The sequence below is a fragment of the Oncorhynchus keta genome, chromosome 11 (assembly GCF_023373465.1).
Source record: "Oncorhynchus keta strain PuntledgeMale-10-30-2019 chromosome 11, Oket_V2, whole genome shotgun sequence".
In the NCBI taxonomy this organism is placed as follows: domain Eukaryota; kingdom Metazoa; phylum Chordata; class Actinopteri; order Salmoniformes; family Salmonidae; genus Oncorhynchus; species Oncorhynchus keta.
In genome coordinates this window covers 49,375,807-49,393,665 of record NC_068431.1, presented here as the reverse complement: position 1 = coordinate 49,393,665, position 17,859 = coordinate 49,375,807, and the positions used below count along the sequence as shown (strand labels likewise).

General features: G+C 41.7%; 1 protein-coding gene across 5 annotated transcripts in view; it reads left to right on the top strand.

Moving 5' to 3' along the window:
• Positions 1-3,490: 3,490 nt before the first annotated feature.
• LOC118390490 (uncharacterized) overlaps positions 3,491-17,859 on the top strand; it is a 38,315-nt gene continuing 23,946 nt past the window's right edge. The window contains exons 1-3 of one of the 5 annotated variants that reach the window (XM_035781107.2): positions 3,491-3,508; positions 13,821-13,962; positions 14,733-15,193. In XM_035781107.2, the coding sequence (XP_035637000.2) occupies positions 15,031-15,193 (163 nt within the window). In that variant the 5' untranslated portion in view covers positions 3,491-3,508; positions 13,821-13,962; positions 14,733-15,030. Of the gene's footprint in view, positions 3,509-4,422; positions 4,441-12,032; positions 12,496-13,820; positions 13,963-14,423; positions 15,194-17,859 lie in introns of those variants that run through there. The other 4 variants (XM_035781108.2, XM_035781105.2, XM_035781110.2 and 1 more) reach the window with 4 other exon arrangements.

The following is a 17,859-nucleotide window of genomic DNA, read 5'->3' as shown; positions in this document are numbered from 1 at the left end:
GATGTTTGTCACTGCTGGACTACTAGAGCAACCACCACCTGCACTGCCAGTGGAGAGACTAAAATATGCTACTGATTTCATATTTTTAAGAGTTATGAGAAGCTTCAGGACTAGCAATGATTATGTATTATAAAACACCACTTCTGAAGAAAGGGCATCACAAGGTTATGATTACACTTTTACAATCCCCAGTGTTAAAGACGGTTTGTTCAAGATCTTCACTTCTTGTGTAGGTTAGCATTTGACGCTGGCTACCCATGGACATCAGAGCTCAAAGGTCAAGCACATTCCTTTCGGGCTGGTGTTAGAACAGAAGGAGACCTGCTATTTAAGATGCAAAGGCAATGTGAACGTTGGAATATAATGCAAAGAAAGGTACGGGTCACAGGAGGTTGGTGGCACCTTAATTGGGGAGGATGGGCTTGTGGTAATGGCTGGAGTGAAATTAATGGAATGGTATCAAATACACCAACACACAGTTTCCACTTGTTTGATGCCATTCACTCCGTTCCAGCCATTATTATGAGTTGTCCTGCCCTCAGCAGCCTCCACTGGTACAGGTATGCATTTACATTGCCTGCCCAGTATGTTGAGTCAAATTCATTATTCATAGACCCAAAATGGCCATGTGGCCTACATTTAGGAGGGCAAACTCAGCACTGCTATAGTGGCAATATATATGATTCGTACGATGACAAATTCATTCAAGTCTACTACAGAGTCATACACGTTGTATGTTGTGCTGGCACTAGTCAGCTTGTGCTTTTGGCCAGCATGTGTCTATCTAACCAATCCACAATCTTCATATCTCTTGTCTGGTGACTCACTCTCTTTTGAGCCAATTGGTATCAGAAGTGCAAGGAGGCCATTGAAGTGTCCCATCAGGAGAGCACGATGGACTTGTGGAGACATGCTCAGTACAGCAGTGACCTCGAAAAGACAAGAGGCCAGAGCCTCTATGTTTAATGTTTAAGCTGTCGGACTGACAGCCACATGGCCCTGCCCGGGTGCAACTCCCAATCTGGCTACCTCTACATTTCCTACAATATCATAAGGACAAATGGAAATTGTAGATGAATTGCAAAGCCTTGCCCTTATCATAACTCAAATTCAACTGCATCAAAAATAGTCATTCCACGTCCCTTTTTGCTGGGTGAGGGAAATGAACCAATGCTGCCCAAACGCTCAGTCTTAACACAAATATGCCTCGTTTGCGATACGGTTTTGGAAACAATTGGAATTGAACTTTCATATGAGTGGAAATAATGCTGAATGAAATGGTCCAATCGAAATACAATCGCAAGGTGAGAGGATGTGTCGTAACAAATGGTATGTATTAACCCTAAATGCCTGACAGGGGGCGCTGTTTTTAAGCCAACATGCAGCGCAGCCATTTTGGTAGCTAAAGAATAGTGTTAATTTTGGCAGTTTTTTTTATTTTGTCTTAGTCATTTTGACTAAAATACCAATGATTTAGTCATTTGCATCAACTAAATGCCCTTTCATTTTATTCACATTACATTTGTGTTCCCTCATTACCCTATAGTAAACGTAAATCACTGACTTCCATGTGCACAAACATACATAACCTTGTCTTACCAACATATTAACTATAATTCCTATAATAACATATCCTATTCTCTCCCCAACAGCAGAAATATGACAGATTTTCATGCAAATATTCTAAAATATCAGCATTGTCCTACCAGAGATGTGTTTCCATCAAATGTACTTGTTGAGGATAAGTCTGTGCGCGATGACGTAGTGCACATAAAAATAACTTTTGCAGTTGAATTCCCATGTATTGAATACAAAATAGACGTTAAATGGGTTTCCATCGGATTCTCAACTCTACTGATGGTTTTGTCAACAACAAAAAATTGCGTTATATAGCAAATGGGTCCACTCTGGTATTGGCACGTGCGCTTTAGCCAAAAACTCCAGATACAGTGAGGTAATAGTTTACATGACGAGATTAATATGGACAAAACAGCTAGATTAATTGAATTTGTCAAACGGCAACCAAGCATCAATCATCATGTCACCAGAATAATACCTTCCATATTTATTGGAAAGGTGCATCAAGCTCATCAAGTTGCTTGCATTTACACCACCCTGTTAAATTCATAATTTGGTTCATCTGCCTAATAAACCGCAAGCTTTCCCGAGTCGTAGCGGGAGGACCACACAACAAGTCATCGCGTGACTCCAAGCTAACTTCGATATGATGGTTATTATATCGATATTTGTGCATAAGTGCTTCCTCCTCCATTTGTCGCATAATTAGTTGTACCATCACAAAAAATATCCCACCATGTCTAGCTGTTTTGTTTTGTCGACATTTGGAACGTTTAATGACAAAGTTGCTGTTTTCCATCAGGCCTGAAGTGAATAAAAATATATATATATGTACTTTACTCACATAAATATGTTGGATATTATCTACCTCACTTGCTTTGGCAATGTTAATGTTTCCCATGCCAATAAAGCCCCTTGAATTGAGAGAGAGAGAGAAGAGAGAGAGAAGAGAGAGAGAGAGAGAGAGAGAGAGAGAGAGAGAGAGAGAGAGAGAGAGAGAGAGAGAGAGAGAGAGAGAGAGAGAGAGAGAGAGAGAGAGAGAGAGAGAGAGAGAGAGAGAGAGACATGACAGCTGTGATGGAAACAGGAAGTCTCGGTACAATTTTATAAATGCCAACAGATCATTTGTACATTCGACATGGCTGAATCTTGTGTTGGTAAAATTAATTTTGCGAGAAATGGCGGTGGAAAGGCATTTATTCGCAAATATTGATATAATAACCATCATATGGAAGTAAACTTAGAGTCAAACATGATATGGTGTGGTCCTCACACTGTTACTCGGGGAAACCATGCAGTTTATTAGGCTACAGATGACAAGTTATGATGGAATTCACAGGGTGGTGAAAGTGCAAAGAGAGAAGCTCGATTTTCCTTTTCAAATAAATATCGAATGTCTTATTCTGGTGACATGATGATTGATGCTTGACTGCTGTTTGACAAATGCAAATATTATCAGGTAGACTATCCTACCCTCACAGCCTACCCGCACTGTATATGATGTTGGCTAGAGCGCAGGTGCGAAAACCAGAATCGGCACATTTGCTATTTAACACAACAGTTTTTGTGACAAAACTATCAGTAGAGTTGAAAATGGGATGGAAACACATTGAACTTTAGATTTGGTACATGAAAACTTAAACGGAAAAGTACATTTTGTGAGTATCACGTCATCACGCACTACTGCCTTTGATCTGTAACAAGTCCGTTTGGTGGAAACACTACTGGTGGGAAAATGCATATATTTTTTTAATGCTGATTTTAGAATATTCACATGAAAACGTCAATGACTGTTTCGCCCAGCGATGTAGTCAAATCTCTGTACCTCGAGTCCAAATCGAGTCCCCTGTGCTCAAGTCAGAGTCCAAGTCCAATGTTCGAGTAACGAGTCCGCCTGGCTGAAGTCCGAGTCCCAGTGCTCGCGTCCTGTGTGAGTCACATTAACTCAAAATAATGTTATTTACCCAGTCATATATGGTGTTGTAGCGCGAGGGATTTAATCAATAAATAGTTTGTTTTCCTTATGCCACCAAATATTTGCTTTGCATATAGCAGGCTACTGTTAATATTGGCGTAGCCACGTTCAGTTGCAAAACGTTCTCGAACGTTGTAGATAGAAAGCCATGAATAGAGCCAACATTATTCCTTATTTAAAATGGCAGAGGTACGTTTGTTCGACACAGCACATTCCTAACTGGACGTTCCACAACGTTGCTTCCTGCTGAACGCGCCCCAGATTATTAACTATAGCTAGCTAATGAGGTAACATGACTGAACAAGGTGTAGCCTTAACAAACTGACCGCAAGTTAGCCTAGTCTTAGAATGTCCCAGCGATATACTTTTTGTATGTAAAATGTGGCCCACTAATGCACGATGGAAAGAAAAAAACGTATAGCGCCGGTATTGTGGGTCATATCTTTTGAACAGTAATGGCTAACCACTGGGCACAGACATCAGTTCAACATCTAGTTTTGATTTACATTTGGTTGAGTTGTCAACTAACGTGAATTCAACGAGAAATTAAAAAAAAAATGTCATCATGTCATTGAATATAGGTTAAAAGTTGGGTGAAAAAAATGACACAATTCCTTGTAACAATTCCCTTAAATTGATGACTTTTGCTCATCCAATCAGTATTCCACGTTGATTCAACGTAAACACATGTATTTTGGGGGTTGAAATGATGTGGAAACAAAGCTGATTCAACCAGTTTTTGCCCAGTAGTTGTCTCGGAGGGAAAGAGGGAGAATACTACTTTGGCTACAAAACCTGGCTATGAAAAGTGTATCTAACCAACCTGGTCTCAACCTGCACATAAATCCGATACACTCCATTTACTATGATATGTTACGTTTCGTATGGTATGTATTAATTTGTGGATATTCATCACCCATTTCGTCTGACATGTTACGAATTACAATTTGTATAATATATTGAACAAAAACATGCAACAATTTCATTGATTTTACTAAGTAACAATTCATGAGGAAATCAGTCAATTGAAATAAATAAATTAGGCCGTAATCTATGGATTTCACATGACTGGGAATACAGAGATGCAAAATAGGCCTCACAATGGGCCTCAGGATCTCATCACGGTGTATTTTTGCATTCAAATTGCCATAGATAAAATGCAATTGTGTTTGTTGTCCATAGCTTATGCCTGCCCATACCATAACCCGACCGCCACCAACGGGCATTCTGTTCACAACATTGACATCAGCAAATTGCTCGCCTACACAACGCCATACACATGGTCTGAGGTTGTGAGGCCAGTTGGATGTACTGCCAAATTCTCTAAAACGACTTTGGAGGAGGCTTCTGGTAGAGAAATGAACATTCAATTCTCTGGCAATGACTCTGGAGGACATTCCTGCAGCATGCTCCCTCTAAACTTGAGACATCTGTGGCATTGTGTTGTGTGACAAAACTGCACATTTTAGAGTGGCCTTTTATTGTCCCCAGTACAAGGTGCACCTGTGTAATGTTCATGCAGCTTAATCAGCTTCTTGATATGCCACATCTGTCAAGTGGATGGATTATCTTGGCAAAGGAGAAATGTAAAGGTATGTAAACAAATTTGTGCATAACATTTTAAAGAGCTTTTTGTGCATATGGAACATTTCTGGGATCTTTTATTTGAGCTCATCAAACATGGGACCAACACTTTATATGTTGCTTTCATATTTTCTTCAATATAATTGTGCTTATCATTGAAAAGTTCTCATTCTCTCCAAAAACTCTTGTCCAGAATCTCTTCTCATTTTAGCCAACTGAAATGAAAAATGTTTTTCAGTTAGTTAGTTTTTTCTGGGTCTCCTTTGTCAATAATAGTCTTGCCAATTGCCACTTTTTCAATAGGTTTTTGACAAACATTTTAATGTGGCTGTTTGTGTGTTCACACGTGGCAAGAATTTTGTACATTCACTCTGCCAAAAGAGTGCAGAGTTACAGTCACTACGCTTCTAGATCACTTAAAATCAGTCTAATCAGATCTTGTGTCTCTAAGTCTCCTAGGCTAGCTAGTGCTAACCAACCTCTTTTGCCAATTAGCTTCAGCCTGCTGGTGTGCGACTGTGGCAAAATTGGTTTGACATTGGATAGCATATCCCTGGGGCAATATATAATGTAAATGGGACAGTATTTTCAGTTAGTTGTCTAATGAAATGGTTATTAATATTTGTATATAGATTTCTATATTTTATAGTGGGTTTGAGGTTAAGAGCTATTAACCATTTAAAATATTGTCCCATGTACAGTGGATTCGGAAAGTATTCAGACCCCTTAACTTTTTCCACATTGTATTAGAGCCTTATTTAAAAAACAAATTGAATGTTTTTTTTCCCCCTCATCAATCTACACATATTTCCCCATAACGACAAAGCAAAAACAGTTTTAGAAATGTTTGCAAAATCATTACATATAAAAAAAACAGAAAAATCACATTTACATAAGTCTTCAAACCCTTTACTCAGTACTTTGTTGAAGCATCTTTGGCAGCGATTACAGCCTCAAGTCTTCTTGTATGACGATACAAGCTTGGCACACATGTATTTGGGGAGATTTTCCCATTCTTCTCTGCAAATCCTCTCAAGCTCTGTCAGGTTGGATGAGGAGCGTTGCTGCACAGCTATTTCCAAGGTCTCTCCAGAGATGTCAGATCGGGTTCAAGTCCGGGCTCTGGCTGGGCCACTGAAGGACATTGACACTTGGGCCAAAAGCCACTTCTGCGTTGTCTTGGCTGTGCGCTTATGTTCGTTGTCCTATTGGAAGGTGAACCTTCACACCAGTCTGAGGTCCTGAGAGCTCTGGAGCAGGTTTTCATCAAAGATCTCTCTGTACAATTTGCTCCGTTCATCTGTCACTCGATCCTGACTAGTCGATCCTGACTGCCGCTGAAAAACATTCCCACAGCATGATGCTGCCACCACCATGCATCACCATAGGGATGGTGCCAGGCTTCCTCCAGACGTGACACTTGGCATTCAGGCCCAAGATTTCAATCTTGGTTTCAACAGACCAGAGAATCTTGTTTCTCGTAGTCCGAGAGTCCTTTAGGTGTCTTTTGGCAAACTTCAAGCGGCCTGTCATGTGCCTTTTACTGAAGAGTGGCTTCCGTCTGGCCACTATCATAAAGGCCTGATTGGTGGAGTGCTGCAAAGATGGTTGTCCTTCTGGAAGGTTCTTCCATCTCCAGATAGGAACTCTAGAGCTCTGTCAGAGTGACCATCAGGTTCTTGGTAACCTCCCCGAACACGGCCCTTCTCCCCCGATCGCTCAGGTTGGCCGGGCAGCCAGCTCTTGGAAGAGTCTTGGTGGTTCCAAACTTCTTCCATTTAAGAATGATGGAGGCCACTTTGTTCTTGAGGACCTTCAATGCTGCAGAAATGTTTTGGTACCCTTCCCCAGATCTGTGCCTCGACACAATCCTGTCTCGGAGCTCTACGGACAATCCCTTCAACCTCATGGCTTGGTTTTTTCTCTGACATGCACTGTCAACTGTGGGACCTTACATAGACAGGTGTGTGCCTTTCCAAATCATGTCCAATCAATTGAATTTACCACAGGTGGACTCCAATGAAGTTGAAGAAACATCTCAAGGATGATCAATGGAAAAAAGATGCACCTGAGCTCAGTTTCGAGTCTCACAGCAAAGGTTCTGAAAATGTACGTAAATAAGGTATTTCTGTTTTTTTTGCTCTGCAATTATGAGGTATTGTGTGTAGATTGATGAGGGGTCTGAATACTTTCCGAATGCACTGTACATAACTATACCCCATAGGGCTATCTTATAGAAGGCCACAGTATGACTCATAAAACTCATAGAACCTAGCGGTCAAACAAGGAAATGGTTCCAATTTTTTTTCCACCATGCGTTTTTCCTATAGGGGATTTTAAAAAAACACTTAAAATAAGTGCTGTGTTTCGTGCAGGCTTACACTGGCGTGACGTTTTGATAACCATGTAAATCTCTGTAAATAGACAGAACTCTGGTGAAATCAACAGTTTCGTCGTCATTATCCTTGGCACTGGCACCATAATGTAAAAATACGTAGAGTAAAATTAATCAGAGAAGGTGATGGTTGATAGACGAAATGGCTTCAGGTCAGTCGGTGTTGAGCGACTGGGAAAAGGCTACAGAAACAAGTGGGAACGACAGGAACTTCTGTTATGAGTGTGGAGATGCACTGCCTCTACCTAAGCTGGAGGACACAGCCTTCTGTTTCGAACGTGTGGAATGGAATAGGAGATATAAAAAGGTGTCGAAGAGAGTGAGGAACGAAGAGTTCGAAATTGAGGACAATTGAGATATAAAGGGAAATGGGGTGTCGATGAAAACTGTAGAAAAGAGTAAGAAGTAAAGAGTAAATAGCTATTGACAAGAGAACCCCAATATATCCAATATAAAACTAAACTTTACCTTGGTGCCTATAACCAAACCATATACAGTTGAAGTCGGAAGTTTACATACACTTAGGTTGGAGTCATTAAAACTCGTTTTTCAACCACTCCACAAATTTCTTGTTAACAAACTATAGTTTTGGCAAGTCGGTTAGGACATCTACTTTGTGCATGACACAAGTAATTTTTCCAACAATTGTTTACGAACAGATTATTTTTTACTTATAATTCACTGTATCACAATTCTAGTGTTTACATGCACTAAGTTGATCGTGCCTCTAAACAGCTTGGAATATTCCTGAAAATGATGTCATGGCTTTAGATGCTTCTGATAGGCTAATTGACATTATTCGAGTCAATTGGAGGTGTACATGTGGATGTATTTCAAGGCCTACCTTCAAACTCAGTGCCTCTTTGCTTGACATCATGGGAAAATCAAAAGAAGTCAGCCAAGACCTCAGAAACAAAATTGTAGACCTCCACAAGTCTGGTTAATTCCTTTGGAGCAATTTCCAAATGTCTGAAGGTGCCAAGTTCATCTGTACAAACAATTGTACGCAAGTATAAACACCATGGGACCACGCAGCTGTCATACCGCTCAGGAAGGAGACGCGTTCTATCTCCTAGATATGAACGTTCTTTGGTGCGAAAAGCCCAAATCTATCCCAGAACAACAGCAAACGACCTTGTGAAGATGCTGTAGGATACAGGTACAAAAGTATCTATATCCACAGTAAAACGAGTCCTATATCGACATAAGATCATACTTTTTGGAGAAATGCCCTCTGGTCTGATGAAACAAAATAGAACTGTTTGGCCATAATGACCATCGTTATGTTTGTTGGAAAAAGGGGGAGGCTTGCAAGCTGAAGAACACCATCCCAACTGTGAAGCACGGGGGTGGCAGCATCATGTTGTGGGGGTGATTTGCTGCAGGAGGGACTGGTGCACTTCACAAAATAGATGGCATAATAAGGGAGGAAAATGATGTGGATATATTGAAGCAAAATCTCAAGACATCAGTCAGGAAGTAAAAGATTGGTCACAAATAGGTCTTCCAAATGGACAATGACCCCAAGCATACTTCCAAAGTTGTGGCAAAATGGCTTAAGGACAACAAAGTCAAGGTATTGGAGTGGCCATCACAAAGCCCTGTCCTAAATCCTATAGAACATTTGTGGGCAGAACTGAAGGAGGCCGACAAACCTGACTCAGTTACACCAGCTCTGTCAGGAGGAATGGGCCACAATTCACCCAATTTATTGTGGGAAGCTTGTGGAAAGCTACTCAAAACATTTGACCCAAGTTAAACAATTGAAAGGCAATGCTACTAAATACTAATTGAGTGTATGTATACTTCTGACCCACTGGGAATGTGATGAAAGAAATAAAAGGTGAAATAAATAGTTCTCTCTACTATTATTCTGACATTTCACATTCTTAAAATAAAGTGGTGATCCTAACTCACCTAAAACAGGGGATTTTTACGAGGATTAAATGTCTCAAATTTCGAGGAGCTGAAGAACAAACCTCACAGACAACCAGTACAGTAAGTTTAAATGTAATTTTATTCGACATTCTGGCATATAAGGAACATTTACACGATTTTGCATGTATTCATTTCAGGCTGTATATCCAATTAACTGTGCATTACAGCCTGATTAATCAGACTCACTCCAAACGTGGTCGGCTGAGTTTTGGAATTTGGCGCGCCATAGTCAATTAGATAACCACAAACGTTTTAGTTGCCCAATATAATGACCTCTGCACTCCTTTTTAAAGAGGCTTTCCTTTCAGAATATAAGGTCTATAGAAGTTATACTAAATTTGTGAAGGTCCTAAGAAATGTGATTGATTGCTTGCTAATAATCTCATAGACCAGACACTGCTGCCAATGCGCACACAGGGGACAAATTGTGCTTTCAAGACAACTGGGAACCAGAAAAACAACGAGGTCAAATCGTGACGTCAGTGATATTCAATGTCGGAGAAATCAGAGCTCTACTGCCGCATTCACGTCATGTCGGGAAATCCTAAATACGACCGTCCTATTGGTAAAAATGCACTTGAACGCCCCTCCAAATTTGAATTCTAACTATGAAACTTGGTTATAATCTCTGGTCCCACTGATGTGGCGCGGTTTATCTGTACTCCCGCAAAATCCCTCAAATCTAATCCGTTAGCCACTCACAGGTTATCGGCTACCGATCCCTGTCCATGGTTCTGAAATTGCAATTTTACACGGCTGCCTATCGATGGGCTATCAGATTATGTGGTGCTAGTGCATGTAGTAGCCTACATCTTTGCTTCAATGGATACATGTTCATTTTTTGTTTGCTCGTCATTTTCTCATAAGCCTAACATTTATGTTTCAAGAAGCTATAGGCCTACGGTTTCGTAAAGCTGCTATTTAGAATGCTGTCTGGCGGTAATAATGTAGTAACTTGTTCAGTAATTAAAGTGGGACATTTAAAATTGCACATTGTAAAATGAATTTTCCATGCAACAGCATACTAATCAGTAACTAATATATATATATATATTTTTAAACCTATAGCCTACCTTGGCGGTCCTCGCGCTCTATCGCAGCTTGGATAGAAAGTATATGTGGTCTAAAATCAGCCTTGATGCCAAATAATATAATCAGTCTACAATCAACACAACTGATTGTTTCATTTGACAGACAATGCAGTCTAGCCTATCCTTACATATATCCAGCATTTAGCTGGTAGACTATTTATATGACACATTTGAACTTGGACTCCACAGCTGTCGGCTATCCGTCTCATCACTCGTAGACTTACCAGTGTTCACAGAAGGGGAGTCGATCTCTGTCACTATTCTCGAGAGGAGGAAGAGGAGCAAAGCCACTGTCATTACGGGGCCCGGGCAGTGAGGTCTCTGTCGGGACTGGGAGGTTGCTAGTACTAGTTTCTACATAAGTAGGCCTACTCGTTTCCACCTGCTATGGTGTTTCGTTAGTCAAAGGAGGTGATAGCTTTGCTGATGTGATTTGGCACAAGATTGATCCGATTCTTTCGGCGTTTTTTGTGCACCACTTGGTTTTGCCTTTTTGTTTATCCACCTTGAACAACACACTCACTCTCCATCCCAGTCCGACCTGATTCACCTAACTTTTTTGAACGTGATAGCCAATTAGGTGAGGAAGCTGAAGAGGGCTGCCGCCAGCCCCTCTGAGAAATATTGTCTGTCTGACTCATCTACTACCATGTAGATTGGACAACAAACACTTCGCTTGCTACCTGTGGAAATGAAAAAGGAAGGTTACTGTCAACATTACAAATGTTTTTGACGTAGGCTAGGTGTGAGATGACAGGCGCCTGCATTATGGCCGTGGTGAAAAAAGTACCCAAATGTCATACTTGAGTAAAACTAAAACTAACGATACCTTAATAGAAAATGACTCAAGTAAAAGCAAAAGTCACCCAGTAAAATCCATCTTGAGTAAAAGTCCAGTACTTGGTTTTAAATATACTTACGTATCAAAAGTAAATGTAATTGCTAAAATATACTTAAATATCAAAAGTAAAAGTATAAATAATTTCAAATTCCAAACTCATAGCCAGGGGCACGCTCCAACTCTCGGACATAATTTACAAACGAAGCATGTATTTAGCGAGTCCGCCAGATCAGAGGCAGTAGGGATGACCTGGGATGTTCTCTCGATAAGTGTGTGAATTAAACAATTTTTTCTTGCTAAACATTCCAAATGTTTTGGGTGTCAGGGAAAATGTATGGCGTAAAAAGTACATCGTTTTCTTTAGGAATGTAGTAAAGTAAAAGTTGTAAAAATATAAAAATGGTAAATTAAAGTATAGATACACCAAAAAAACACATTAAGTAGTACTTTCAAGTTTTTTTACTCAAGTACTTTACACCACTGCATTTAGGGGACTGCAGGGTTTTTTGCTACACCAGTGTCAAGACTCCAATCTTTCCCACACGCTGAACTCTGACGTCACACACACCAATGAAAATGGCCGCGGATTCGTCTGTCAATAGTGAGAATGGTTCTTGCGTTCCTTCCAAGCACATGACCGCTCCAAGTATTTCCTCCGATCACAATGACAAGATGTGAAAGTGACACAGGTTGATCCCCTAGTTTCCGACTTGGATGACCATGCAAAACTTTTTTCCCCCCACTCAGTGCTTCTTTTTACCAGAGTTCCCAGTTGTCGGAACACATTGAAATCAAATGTCGGAGATTGCCAAGTTCTCAGTTGTCTTGAACAATGCAGAAATGACTTTGATGAGGAGGATGCTACACCTGAAAACCTTTGGGGGTGAGAGAAGATGGCTGCATTTAACCGGCTCCTGAAAACATGTAATTTTAAACTATTCCTAATCTGATTTTTGAAGCGCTATTTTGGGGCGGCAGGTAGCGCAGCGGTTAGAGCGTCGGGCCAGTAAACCGGAAGGTTGCCGGATCGAATCCCCGAGTTTACAAGATACCTTGTTCTGAACAAGGCATCTAACCAACCCACTGTTCCCCGGTAGGTCGTCATTATAAGTAACAATTTATTCTTAATTAACTGACTAGTTAAAAAATGAAAACCATCATCCTTGTAGTCTTTTCAAATAGGCTACAACCAGCAGATGGTGCAATTGGTTAAAGCAATATGTGCTGTGATGGACCTTGAGGAGTGATGCATCCAGAAAGACACGTTCCTTGCTGATGTCTGCCAGATTTCATTACGCCTGATAGGTATTTTACGTATCAGCTAACCACCACACATTATAGCAATCTGTCGGTCGATAGCCTCTGCCAAGTCTCCAACAACCAGATGGTCCGGTTTTCTGGACAATTATTAAGAGTGCCTGTGACATACTTTTGCTTTTGGACTTTTACAAGGCGACATTCCATTTTAACTACACATGTACTCATTTTTTCCCCTTCTCGACAAGACCAGTATGTAGTGAATCTAGTTTCAGTCGATGACGCGGCACGCAACCATTGGTTGACTCATGCAACGTCTGAGCAGGGTAACGCGAACAATGACTTCAGTATATGGGAAACAGCAGCTCTTTACATCAAGGTATAGGAGTGGTTTACAGTAGACTGGCTGTAAAGCCTACTGGACAATTGCCCGTTGTTTGAATTTAAATGGTATCATCATTGTTTTCGAAATCGATTTATTTGTTTTTGGCTTAAACCTATCCATATAATTTTACTGATCTGATGAGACTAAATAAGACATTGCCGTTATGGATAAAGACATTTTTGGGAGAAAAAAAACTACCTTCATTTACAGGCCAAAGGGTTTGACCACCAGAGAGTGCTATTCACTTGGATTTGAAACTTGGAAGTGGGGCAATTGTGTAAGCTAGATATTGGCATCTCTGAAGACAACTGTCGATGTATCTTTTTCTATATGTTAGTGTTTCGTTGGTTAGTTTGGTGTTTGAGAAAGCGATAGAGGGATTATTATGGGATGAAGGGGACAAATATGGTCTGAAGAGGACTAGACTTTTATGGGGGGAGGAGCTATGTATTCAGGGGAGGTGGAGTGCGAGAGCTTTTGAAAAATAAGAAAAGAGGAGATAGTTTGCGGAGGAGAAATGTGATGAGTAAAAGCAAAATGTGCAATTGGATTGTTTATAAAAAATAAATAAAACATATTTTTGAAGAGCAATCAAATTGCACAATCCAGGCAATAGAAACATGGTTTTCTAACAGCAGCTGGTTTTGGTCTCTCTATTTCTGTTCAACAGGATGCTGTTACTTCTTTTCCAGCTAGCTTGGCTGAGCTCTGTTTCCTGACTCCCCCTCCCTACCACCACCACCACCACCAAGATAATTATTGTGTGTGTCTTACAGAGCGGGAGATATAGAGTGAGAGACAGTTCATGGAATGCTGTGATGTCATCAGCTCAGTCCTACACAAAGGCAAGGAGGAGGACACACAAGCACACTCACTCTCCCGAGTAGTTACTCTGCCGTGGAGCGTCTGCACCCCACTGTGAGTACATCCTCCTTAAACAACACATCCTTTCTCGCACACGTTCTGCCGAATTCTCTATCACTGACTCACTCGCTTCTCTTCTTTTTGTAATTTTTTCCCCCCACCACCAAGTGTTGAGTTTAAACCAATCTGTTTCCCAGCAGTGACAGTTCTCAGTCTACCTTTGTCTCCCTCCAAATGTTGATTGTGCTGTTTCCATTGTTAATATGACCACCATGCCTAGTGAAGTCCTTTCAGCCCCTCTGCTAGAGTAGCGTTCTACTCACGCTGTCCTGGGATGTGACCCTGCATTTTGGTTACAGCCCAACAACGAGCGTGTTAAAATGGAGCAGCCATCTCATGGGAGTTTGGAAGAAGAAGACAAAAAAGAAGGGCGGTTGGAAAGGGGGGTGGGGGTGGGGGGGTTACTGACGGCAGGAAAAAAAAGCCCCATTCCTTTGGAATCTCCTCCCATCCAGGGCCAGACAGTCGCTCTCAGAGCCCTGCCCATGGCTTGGGTGAGGAAGCCAGGGTTTGAACTCTATCATTCGTCTGAAGAAGGGAAAGGAGATCGCTGTGATTTCCTATGCATTGAAAAAGAAGGCAATGAGCAGTTGCATCTTAAGAGGAGAAGAGACAAAGGGGGAAAAAGTAAGAAAATAAATCAAAAGACAAGGAAGGACAAGTGGCTAGGAGCACTTAACAGCAGCATGATTAGCATACAGCAGGGAGTGCCAGTCATCTACAGTGCTGACAGAGGTTGTGATGTGTAATTTTCCCTGATGCAGATTCACCCAGCCATGGCTGCCTGATGAGGACTGAGGACGACTGACGTGTGTGTGTGTGGAGGGAGGAGGGAGTGTCAGAACAGAGGACGTCAGAGGAAGCTGTCTACTGATTGTGTATGTGACAGAGGAGGCTCGATCTTCTCCTTCTCCTCATGAAGCTTGTTTAGAAGCCAACACGTCTTCAGGAAACTGTCGACCCAAGGAGTCCGGACAGTACCCATCCACACCCTGCTAGACTGGGCAACCTGCCGGAACAGCCCTTACCTCCTTACCCCTCCACCTCCATCCCGCCGCCACCATGCTGCAGCAGATACTAAAGGACATGTACATCGATCCTGATGTGCTGGAGGCCCTGAGCGAGGACCAGAAGAAGACCTTGTTCCTGAAGATGAGACAGGAGCAGGTGCGGCGTTGGAAGGAACGCGAGGAGAAAGAAGACCATAGACCAAAGCAGAGTACAGGTACTCATTTCATTCCTCCCTACCTCTTCTGCTTGCCTCTCCTGCTACATCTTCACATACAGGGTCTGTGTGACTGGAGGCTGTGTAACTTTTTGTTGTTGTTGCAAAAAAAAAAGTATCGTTATCTGCTTATGAAATAAGTCTACAAACACGTTTCTTTGAAACCTAACCCACTTGGTCTTTCTAAAGGCAGACACATCGGGCAAGTCTCAGATATGTTGGTGTGTTTTTGTTGTTGCTGTGAATGAACTAATAGGGAGCTGCCTTGTGAAGTTGAGCTGCAAGCATGTGGCTTACCTCTGAGAAACATCCTGTGGTGTGCTTTAGGCTACCGCCAATGTATTCGGTATCAGTCATTTTTTTGTCTGTTGTTGGCAGGCCCTCTGTATGTGGGTCTGTGTCTGCCTGCGAGTAGGTTACACACGTTGTTTCAATGAGATGGCATTACCTGTTTATGTTATGAGTGTCAGCAGGGCTAAGAGAGTAGCTAATGGCTGGAAAGACTACTTGTCTTTTTGTTAAATCACTACCTGCAGTTTCTCACCAGTGGTACCATTTAGCATCACAATAGGAACACTGGAGGGTATGTGGAAGTGGCTCGGCCTCATGTAGCATCACCGGGGTGTGAGAGAAATAGGTCTTCAACTCAGGTTTCTAGTATTTGTATGTATTATGGATTGCCATTAGCTGCTGCCAACGCAGCAGCTACTCTTCCCGGGGTCTAGCAAAATTAAGGCAGTTATACATTTGAAAAACATTGCAATACATCCATAACAGATTTCACAACATATTAAGTGTGTGCCCCCAGGCCTCAACTCTAATACCACTTATCTATAAAACAAAATCAATGTGTACATGTTAGTGTATGTTATCGTGTGTTTGTATGCATGTGTCCATGTTAGTGATGCTTCACAGTCCCCGCTGTTCCGTTCAGCGTAATTTTTATCTGCTTTTTAAATCAAATTTTACTGCTGGCATGAGTTACTTGATTGTGTAATAGAGTTCCATGTAGTCATGGATCAATGTTGTACTGTGTTCCTCCCATAGTCTGTTTTGGACTTGGGGACTGTGAAGAGACCTCTGGTGTATGTCTTGTGGGGTATGCATGGGTGTCTGAGCTGTGTGCCAGTAGTTTAGACAGACAGCTCAGTGCATTTAACATGTCAATACCTCTCATAAATACAAGTAGTGATGAAGTCAATCTCTCCTCCACTTTGAGCCAGGAGAGATTGACATGCATATCATTAATGTTAGCTCTCTGTGTATATCCAAGGGCCAGCTGTGCTGCCCTGTTCTGAGGAAAATTGCAATTGTCTAAGTCCCTCTTTGTGGCACCTGACCACACAACTGAACAGTAGTCCAGGTGCGACAAACCTAGGGCCTGTAGGACCTGCCCTGTTGATAGTGCTGTTACTATTGCAGTGCTTGGGGTCCTCCCGGGTGCCACCAGAGACTCTAGGTTCGCGCCAAGGCTCTGTCGTAACCGGCCGCGACCGTGAGGTCCATGGGGCGACGCACAATTGGCATAGAGTTGTCCGGGTTAGGGAGGGATTGGCCGGAAGAGATATCCTTATCTCATCGCGCACCAGCAACTCCTGTGGTGTGCCGGGCGCAGTGCACGCTAACCAAGGTTGCCAGGTGCACGGTGTTTCCTCCGACACATTGGTGCGGCTGGCTTCCGGGTTGGATGCGCGCTGTGTTAAGAAGCAGTGTGGCTTGGTTGGGTTGTGTATCGGAGGACGCATGACTTTCAACCTTCGTCTCTCCCGAGCCCATACGGGAGTTGTAGCGATGAGACAAGATAGTAGCTACTAACAATTGTATACCATGAAATTGGGGAGAAAAAAGGGGGCAAAATGAAAAAAATGATTAAAAATAATGCAGCGCTTAATTACAGACAGACTTCTCCCCATCCTAGCTACTATTGTATCAATATGTTTTGACCATTTTACAATCCAGGGTTACTCCAAGCAGTTTAGTTCCCTCAACTTGCTTAATTTCCACATTCTTCATTACAAGATTTAGTTAAGGTTCAGGGTTTAATGGATGATTTGTCCCAAATACAATGCTTTTAGTTGTTCAAATATTTAGGACTAACTTATTCCTTGCCACCCATTCTGAAGATAACTGCAGCTCTTTGTTAAGTGTTGCTGTGGTAGCTGACGTGTATGGTGTTGAATCATCCGCATACATGAACACACTGGCTTTACTCAAAGCCAGAGGCATGTCGTTAGTAAAGATTGAAAAAGGTAGAGGGGCCTAGACAGCTGCCTTGGGGAATTCCTGATTCTTACCTGGATTTTGTTGGAGAGGCTTCCATTAAAGAATCCCGTTTGTGTACTGTTAGACAGGTAACTCTATCCACAATATAGCAGGGAGTGTAAAGCCATAACACATACATTTTTCCAGTAACAGACTATGATCTATAATGTCAAAAGCTGCACTGAAGTCTAGCAAAACAGCCCCCACAATCTTTTTATCATTAATTTCTCTCAGGTAATTAAGTCATTTCACAATAAGTCATTTGTGTAAGTGCTGTGCTTGTTGAATGTCCTTCCACATAAGCATGCTGAAAGTCTGTCAATTTGTTTACTGAAAAATAGCATTGTATCTGGTCAAACACAATTTCTTCCAAAAGTTTACTACGGGTTGATAACAGGCTGATT